The 9,652-nt window shown below is 41.5% G+C and overlaps 1 protein-coding gene across 2 annotated transcripts; it reads right to left on the minus strand.

Annotated features, from left to right (window-relative positions):
- Nucleotides 1–274: 274 nt before the first annotated feature.
- On the minus strand, nucleotides 275–2,695 carry LOC136207485 (S-adenosylmethionine synthase 3). Of its 2 annotated transcripts, XM_065998736.1 has the most exons (3): nucleotides 2,537–2,694; nucleotides 714–1,803; nucleotides 275–680 (listed from the first exon to the last, which is right to left on the minus strand). In XM_065998736.1, exons 2-3 carry the CDS (start codon nucleotides 1,793–1,795, stop codon nucleotides 581–583), a joined length of 1,182 nt encoding a protein of 393 aa, XP_065854808.1. In that variant the 5' UTR covers nucleotides 1,796–1,803; nucleotides 2,537–2,694; the 3' UTR covers nucleotides 275–580. The 2 variants fall into 2 exon arrangements, with proteins under 2 accessions (XP_065854808.1, XP_065854807.1); XM_065998735.1 differs by having other exon boundaries at nucleotides 275–1,803; nucleotides 2,537–2,695.
- Nucleotides 2,696–9,652: the final 6,957 nt, after the last annotated feature.

Raw genomic sequence — 9,652 nt, forward strand, 5'->3', positions numbered from 1 at the left:
TGTTTCTTTACAGATTTTATACACGGTGTTCTTGACCTTTGTGTTAAATCTGTAGTTAGAATTTTGTTTGTGGTATTTAGAACCTTGTTAGCTCTGTTTTGATACTTTATTATATCTGGTTTATTTTCGTCAGTGAACCAGGTTGTCCTTTCTGTTGTTCGGACACCAGCTCTCAGTCTGACTATCTATTGTGCGCGTATGATTTGATCTTTAATGAATTGTTTCTTTGTGTCAAAAAAAAAAAAAACAAAAATCAATAAACTAAAGAACAAAATAATAACAAATGAATTTTTATGATTTCATTATCAAACAAATGACATTATATCTGTAGACAGCAGCTGACTCTTTTCAATTCTACTCTTTTTTAACAAGCAGCTCCTCTCTACATATCTTTTTTTTAAGACTCAATTTGCCATATATAATTTTATGGTAAAAAAAAAAAAAAAAAAATACAATAGAAGAAAAAATTAATTCAAAACAAGCAAACATTATGAAGACTTTTCGGTTTTTCGGTTCCGGAGAAGCTGCCACGGACAATAAATCAAGCAGATTATTCGATTACCGGACGATCAAGCTGCACTTACTCTTGAGGTTTCTCCCATTTCAAGGGCTTGACTACCTCCCAGGTGAAGTCTGCATCATCCCTTCCGAAATGTCCGTATGCAGCTGTCTTCAAGAACCTGCCATTTCCACCCCTCTTGAGATCGAAGAACCTGCCATTTCCACCCCTCTTGAGATCGAGGTTGATGGAAATCATACCGGGTCTGAAATCGAAAGTTTCCTTAACAATCTTTAGAATTTCCTTGTCGGGGATCTTTCCGGTGCCGTAACTATCAACGAAAACCGACAATGGTTCTGGCACACCGATAGCGTAAGAGACCTGAACAATGCACCGGCGAGCAAGCCCGTTGGCGACAATGCTCTTGGCAGCCTGCCTAACAATGTAGGCTCCACTCCTGTCGACCTTGGTGGGATCTTTCCCGGAGAAAGCACCACCACCGTGGGCTCCCCAACCACCGTATGTGTCGATGATAATCTTGCGGCCGGTTAGTCCAGCGTCTCCATGTGGGCCACCAATGACGAATCGGCCAGATGGGTTGAGGTGGAAAATGGTCTTCTCATCGAGGTACTTCTCGGGGACGACTGGCTTGATAACATGCTCTTTGAGATCAGCAGCAATCTCATCATTAGTCACAGTTTCATCGTGTTGTGTTGAAATGAGAACGGTGTGGACACGAACTGGAACCATCGCGCCATTGTCGTTGTAGTACTCAATGGTAACTTGAGTTTTCCCGTCGGGTCTCAACCACGGGCATGTACCGTTCTTGCGGACTTCAGTGAGTTTAGCGCCAAGCTTGGTTGCGAGAACATGGGTGAGTGGCATAAGCTCGGGGGTTTCATCGGTGGCATACCCGAACATGTGACCTTGGTCACCAGCACCGACTTCCTCCGGACGCTTGGTAAGATGACCATGGACTCCCTGGGCAATATCAGGACTCTGCTGCTCAATGTTAACCAAGACCTTGCACTTATCAGCATCAAGACCAACATCATCAGACACGAATCCAATATTACGACAAGTGTCACGAACGATCTGCTCGTAGTCTACATCGGCTTTAGTTGTGATCTCACCAAAGACCATAACCATGTTGGTCTTGGTGCAAGTCTCACAGGCAACCTTGCTGTCGGGATCTTGCTCGAGGCAAGCATCCAAGATCGCGTCCGAAACCTGGTCGCATAGCTTGTCGGGGTGACCCTCGTTCACGGATTCGGATGTGAATAGGAAGGTTTCCATTCTAGCAACTGCAAATAACAAAAGAACACAATCAAAATCTGAAAATCTGAAACTTATAGTACCTCAGCAAACAGATAATTCCTCACATGGTCCCTGAACTATGGGCAAAATACATACATGGTCCCTGAACTATGGACCTACTACATTAAAACCCCTCGTTTAACATAAAACCCCTCAAATTCATATCATTGTAACATCAAAATCAACAAACATCCACTAAAAAATCCAAATCATTTTGTTAATTTTTAACAGATTTTTGTTGATTTGAACTTCAATCTGATGTAGAATTCCATTTTTATCAAGCTATAGTTCATGAATATCTATATCTTCAGATCAAACTAATGGTTAATCATAAAATAATAAACAAACAAAAAAGCAAGAATCAGATCTGCCTAATTCAACTTCAAATCAACCACAAACGTCAAAGGAAATTCTACTTTATCTTCAATCCTCAAAGAAATCTGAGCTTAAAAACCCTAATTGAATCAATTCCCACTAAAAACCCCCCAAATCCAGCATTTGCTTCACACTGAAAAGAAATGGCAGCTTACACTAAACTATAAATTGTAAAAAATCTCCAAAAATCCAAAAATCAGTATCCTAAACACTTAGATCTATTAAAAAAACTTCCAAAGAAGCAAAATCTTACAACGTTTGCTCATCATTAGCTAAAAATTGAAGTAATTAACAGAAATGGAAACTGATTTAAATGATCCAAAACAAAGAGAATTGAAGACGAACCTATGAAATTGAAAGAAGCCGGAGTTGAAATTTAGATCTGTAGATCTGAATGTGCAGTCAAAGATCTGACCTTTCAATGAGTCCTTAAGCTAAAGAACTCTTGACGACTGTAAATGGAGGTTTTGCGTCCATATTTATAGTGAAATTGTCTTAAAATTTAATATTATAAAAAAAGGAATTAATATATATTTTAGAGCTGTGCGTGTGGGTCCATATGTGGATGTCAGAAGTGGAAATGGGGGAAGATCGGAGCCGTTGGATGAAGAAAATGGAGGGTGAGGATTGATTTAAGTCGGTGGAGGAAAACGACGGGACGGTGGTCACATAATGGATCTACCGGAGAAACCGGTGGCTCCCGGATTTTCACCAACTCTCCTTACCTACTATATTTTCACCAACCCACTTTGAGTTTGCAATTTTTGCTTTTTTAAATTTGTTCAATCCATGTCTTTGACTTGGAGCAGCATTGTATTAGTTCGGTCCGGTTTGGTTCGATTATGTTGAATTTAGGATCCGTTTGTTTTACATGTTATTTGTTGTTTGTTGTTATGATTTGCTATTTGCGGTCGGAAAAAAATGCTTTTCCAAAATGCAGAGATTCATTGCTTTTGTAAAATGCTACTTTTCTGGTGTAAAAGGTAATCAGGAGGTTATTAAACAAACACCTAAAACTCTCCATTTTGAAGTGAAAATGCAAACATGAGCATGAAAATAAGCAACAAAACACCCCTTTAATTTTGAGTTTTGAAAATTTTGGTTAAATTTCGGGTATTTTAAGAGAATTATTCTCAATCTAATAATATTGGAAAATAATTCTTTTAAAGATGTTTTTAACTCAAAGGTTAAAAACAATTCATTACGGCAGTAGCTCGGTAAAATAGTTTAAAAGTTGTTTTTATATTTGGATCATTACAGTGGGTCACCACTGAAATGGTCACATTATAACGGATCCACCACTGAAATGGTTCCATTATAGTGGGCCCACCACTGTAAAGAGAGTGGACCGTAAAGAGAATTATTTTCCAACTATTACGAGTTTGTGAATAATTCCCTTAAGGATCCCTTTTAAGGATTAACCCTGAAAATCTCTAAATTTATATCTAATCATGATTAATTGTAGAGTTCGGTTTTGATTCTAATACGATTAAATGAATTTGTTCAGTTACCGTTAAATCTAAGTTTTTGGATGATTTTGATTTTCATCCTATAATTATAAATCTAGGTATAACGCTAGTCATGGTTCATGTGAACACTACTGCTGATTCTAAATAAAAAGTCAGTATTATATTCAAGTATAAATCTTTTTATTCGGATTGTGATTCGGTTTATGAATCTCTAAGATTTTCTCAAACTTAAATCATAAAGTAGAAAAAATTTTAAAATTATATCTAATGGTACTTTCATTTCGATCTGAGAAAAAAAGTATCCTAAAATTATATCTCAAGAAAATCAATAATTCAATTTAATTCTAAATTTTCTTTAATTGATCCTATTCAAGGATTTCTAAAATCTTTAAAAATTATTTATATAGAAATACAATCTTGAGATCTTCAAAAAAAAAAAAATTATTCTTATCAATTAAATAGTTAATTTTTTAATTTGACAGATTTAATTATTAATTAGTTATGATAGTATACATTAAATTCATGGTTAATAAATAGTTAATTTTCAATACTATCAAACTTGGCTAGATTATACAACTCATTACAATTATATCTAAAGTTCAAAACTTTACAGTTGGAAATGATTTATGTAAGTAATTAATGAATATATAAAAATTTATTTTTGTATGTTAAAAATGCAATTTTAAATTTAAATGAATGATAAAACACTTTAATCAAATTTAATGTTTATAACTAATTTTACTATGAACTTTTATATAATGTTTTTTTATTATGAATCACTAGCTTAATATATATAATTATAATTGATAAAAATAAGTTTCAGCAAACTTTTTAAATAATTCATTTTTTACAATTACTTCTTTTTTACTTTGATTTTATATATAAGGATAAAATAGATATTTAAATTATAATAATAGAAATGAATGGCGAAACCTAGGGCTACCATGAAACCGAAATTGACGATGGCGAGGAGTGGTCCGAGCGGCCGATCTATGCAAGGAGAAGGGGATCCGTCGGCGGAGAAGGAGCTGGAGGTGGTTCCGTCGTCGGATAGGCTGAGGGCGGATGGTATTGGGAGATCGACGCCGGCTCCGCGTGAAGGGAGATGGGCGGAGGAGATGGAATCGCCGCGGGAAAGGAAGGGAGGTGGTGATCGTGTGAGGGAGAGATCGTCTGAACGGGAACGGCCAGCCTATGATGAGGGCGTTTGGCTGGATCCGGCGGGGCTGAATGAAGGCGAAGGGGAGATCGGATCTGAGCGAGGCCGAGAGCGGCGTTTGTGGAATCCGGCGACGGCTGAGGGAACTGTTGATGGCGGACAGGCCACTGCGGGTTTTGTAGGTGAGATTGTTTCAGATTTTAAAAATCTGGAATGTAATTCATTCTCTGGAATGATTGAGATGCGGGCCCCTGGTCCTGAGGCGAAATCATCTCCGCCGGGGGGGGATCTGGCGAGGGAGGAGTCGGCGCGGCTGGGGGTTTCCTCGCGGCCTGCCCTTGTTACGGACACGGGGGGTAAGGCGCCGCCTAGCGCTGGGGGTGAGTTGGGGCGTGCATCGCCTGGAGCAGGGGGTCATGCCGACAGCGCTAGGCTCCGCACTGGGCCTGCCGGCGCTGCTGCTGGGCAATGGGCTGGGGATTCCGGCGTGGTGCCTGGCACTGGTTTCATTGGCCCGGGCAGCGCTGGGCTGAATGGGGCAGTGATTGGGGGGCAAGCTGCCTCGGTTCAGATCCAGTCTAATATCTCGGCCATCATTGGGGGTGAGAGGGTTGTTCAGGGACAGGGGATCGTGGTATCCCCCAGGACTGTAATTGGAACTAACGGGATTGGTAAAGGTTCTTGGAAAGACACGGTTATGGGGGTGGTTGAGGAGGAACCTTGCATAGAAGAAGTGGCGATGGTAGGGGATTCTGAGGATCTGTATTCGAATTCTGACGAGGAGGAGGGTGCCCAGGATGATCCTCTCTGTCCGGTTATTAGACTGTCCTCAACAGAGAAGCGTGAACTCAGAGAGAAGTGGAAGGTGTCTTTAATAGTTACGGTTCTGGGTAAGAGAATTAGTTTTAACTATTTTGCCCAAAGGATTCAAGCCCAGTGGGCTAGGAAAGGGAAAGTCAGTATTACTGACCTTGAAAATGACTACTACGTCATCAAATTTACCAAAGTTGAGGATTATAATGCTGTGATCAAGGGGGGCCCGTATATTATTTCCAACCATATTTTGGCTTTACGGCCTTGGGTTCCAAATTTCAATCCTCACGATTGTTCTGTCAACAGGATCTTGACTTGGGTTAGGTTCCCGGGCCTTCCCATTGAGTATTACAGTGAGAAGTTCCTCAGCAGAATATGAGGTATGGTTGGGAAGGTCTACCATGTGGATAAAACTACTATAGGAGCCATTAGGGGGAAGTTTGCAAGGGTTTGTGTGGATGTTGATTTGGCGAAACCTTTGTTGTCAAAATTCTGTGTTCAAAACAAGGTGTTCTTTATTGAGTATGAAGGCTTACATAACATTTGTTATGATTGTGGCATGCATGGTCATTCTCAGAAGGGATGCCCTAGAAGGGAGAGTGTTGTTAAGGAGATTGTTGAGAATAGTGGGAGTAAAACTGTTGTGAGCCAGGGGAATGGAGGGAACTTCGGTCCTTGGATGGTGGCAAAAAGGACTACTCGTCGTAGAACACAACCTCCAGTTGTGCAGAATCGTCCTCCTGATATTAACAGTAAGATAAATTCCGCTCTATCTAAACCTATTAATGTTCCTAGTGTGAAGGTGAAGCCTATCCCCAAAGCTAGGGAGGGGGCTGGAACAAGCTCTACCTGGAGGTCTGAATCTAGATTTGGGGCCTTGACTATTGAAGAAGTTCAAGAGCATGACCAGGGAGATGAGCATATGGATCTTAGCATGCCGGGGCTGGGGTCTGTTGAACCATCTGAGAAGGTGGTTGAATCTGTTAATCCCCTCTTTGTTTCCAAAATTGAAGCCCAGAGGGGAACCCTGGATCTGGCTGCTCAAAGGATGAAGAAGACATTTGAGGTTAGTATTCCTACTCTGAGTGGTGATCCTGGGACTGGGAAATCAATGGGGGTTATTAAACCTAGTTTGAAGAAGCCAAAGGGTAAACAAAAAAGCATCCAGAATTCTTTGGCTTTGACAGAGAAGAGGGGACCTGCGGGTACCTCGGTGAGGCTCTCAGGAGCCCCTAATAAATACCTGGCTTAGGTGGGTTGGGGCGGTCAGTTGTCCTCCTTTCGATGGATTTGTTGTGTTGGAATGTTAGGGGTGCGGCTAGCAAGGCTACCCGTATCCATATTAATGATCTTATTAAACTGTTTAATCCTTCTTGTTTTGCTCTTTTGGAAACTAAGATTAGTGGAGATAAAGCAGATGAGGTGGTTAAAAAGTTTAAAAACTGGCACTGTGTTAGATCGGAGGCAACTGGCCGGGCTGGTGGGATTTGGCTTTTCTGGAGGCCAGATCGGATTCATTTTGATGTTCTTAGCTTGGATAAGCAGTTTATTCACTGTAAAGTGAGTATCTCTGGTAATACTCCTTTTTTGATTACCCTTGTGTATGCTGACCCTATCTTAACTAATCGAAAACGGCTCTGGGAGGTTCTCTACTCTATGAGTGTTAGCATCTCTGAGCCCTGGTTTTTGGCGGGTGATTTTAATGATATCGCCTTTATGAGTGATTAGAGAGGGTGTTCCAATCATTATGTTAATCGCTGCCTTCACCACAAGAATAGTATGGATTTATGTGGGCTTTCCGGTCTGGGGGCTTCTGGTCATAGATTCACTTGGAATCGTAATTATACCTTTGTTCGGTTGGATAAAGTCTACGCTAATGTTTTAGCTCAGACTTCTTTCTCTGAGAGTTCTGTGTTGAACCTCCCGTTCCGTCATTCGGATCATTATCCGATTTTGTTTAGACTTTTGAGAGGGAAGCGTCCTAGGAGTAAGAGACCGTTCCGGTATCAGTTGGCTTGGGAGTCCCATCCTAAGTTCCAAGAGTTCGTTCACGATAATTGGAAACCTCATTCGAATGTCCTGCAAGCTGCTGAAGGGTTCAGGATTAATGTGCATGGGTGGAATAGAAATGTCTTTGGGCATATTATTAGAAGGAAGAATAAGTTATTAAATAGGATGGAGGGCATTCAACGTAGGTTGGAGGTGAGGTTTGATCACAGCCTGGAGGGCCTCCTCAGAACCCTTCAGAAGGAGCTGGAAGCCGTGCTTAGGCAGGAGGAGCTCCTTTGGTTTCAGAAGTCTAGGAAGTCCTGGATTAGAGATGGGGATCGTAATACCAGGTATTTCCATCTTTCTACCATGATCAGAAGGCAAAGGAATAGAATTGATGCCATTAAGGATTCTAATGGTGATTGGGTTTATGAAGACGAGGTGATTCGGAAGTTGGCTTTGGATTTCTACAAGGATCTGTTCAAAGAGGAACCTGTTCAGCTGGAGGGGGCTCATTCTGTTGCTACCTTTCCTCTGATCAGTGAGGAAAGTAGTCAGGATGCCTTTCAACCTATATCCCGAAAAGAGATTGACCAAGCCATCTTCAGCATTGGGGCATCAAAAGCTCCTGGGATTGATGGTCTGCCTGCAGGCTTTTACCATAAGCATTGGGATGTTGTGAAGGAAGGCATATATAATTTTATCTTAGGTGTGTTCAATGGTTCTAAGGATATAGAGCTGGTTAATAGAACCCTCCTGGTTCTGATTCCTAAGATTGATAAGCCTTCTTCCTTTTTGCATATGAGACCTATCAGTCTTTGTAATGTTCTTTATAAGACGGTTACAAAGATTGTGGCTAATAGAATTCGGGGCATTCTTCCTGCGATCATTTGTCAGAATCAGGGTAGTTTTGTGCCTGGTAGACAAATGATGGATAATGTGGTGATTGCCCAAAAGATGGTCCACACGATGAAGATTAGGAAGGGGAAGAAAGGCATTGTGGCTCTGAAGCTGGATTTGGAGAAGGCCTATGATCGCATCAATTGGGATTTCCTGATGGAGAGTCTTGAGAGAGCTAGGATCTCGGACAGCTGGAGAAGATTAATTAAGGTATGTATTTCTTCTCCTGTGTTTCAAGTTATGGTCGATGGGGATATGTCGGAGGAGTTTTCCCCGGGCAGGGGAATCCGTCAGGGGGATCCTATGAGCCCCTTCCTTTTTGTTATTGCTATGGAGAGGCTCTCTCACCTGATTCAAGATGCGATTGATAATGGGAGTTTCCACCCAGTGGCGATCAACAGCTGCTGTCCCCAGGTGACTCACTTATTCTTTGCAGACGATGTCCTTATCTTTCTTGAAGGCAATGAGGAGCAGTTGAGGGTCATTATGGATATTCTGGATTGTTTTTGTTCGGCCTCTGGGCAGAAACTTAATATCCAGAAATCTAGGATGATGTGCTCAAAGAATATGAACCCGAGAGTTTGTAAAAGATTAAGTGATCTGTCAGGTATTCCTCTTACTGATTCTCTTGGGAAGTATCTGGGTGTTCCCCTCCACCGTGAGCATGTGTCTAAAGTCTCTTTCAAAGATACTTTGGATAAAGCCAATACGAAGTGTGCCACATGGAAAGCCAAGACTCTTTCTCTCGCTGGCCGCCTCACGTTAATTCAATCTGTTAATTGTGCAGCTCCCAATCACATCATGTAGGCCTATCAGCTTCCGGACCCTGTGCTTAATGATCTTGATAAGATTAACCGGAGGTTCCTATGGGGGGAAGCTGCGGAGGGAAGAAAGATCCATCTAGTGCCTTGGAGTGAGGTTTGCCAGCCAAAAGATTCTGGTGGTCTGGGCATTAGGAAGCAAAGGACAATAATAAAGTTTTACTAATGAAACCCCTTCGGCGAATGTGGCAATGCCCCTCCTCTCTTTGGGTTCGCCTTCTTTGTGGTAAGTATCGGAAAGACAAAATCTTTGGGGGGTCTAAGGAGAGAGTTGTCAATTGTTTCTTCCTCTGGAAAGGGCTTAGCGCTG

The sequence above is a fragment of the Euphorbia lathyris genome, chromosome 9 (assembly GCF_963576675.1).
Source record: "Euphorbia lathyris chromosome 9, ddEupLath1.1, whole genome shotgun sequence".
In the NCBI taxonomy this organism is placed as follows: Eukaryota; Viridiplantae; Streptophyta; class Magnoliopsida; order Malpighiales; family Euphorbiaceae; genus Euphorbia; species Euphorbia lathyris.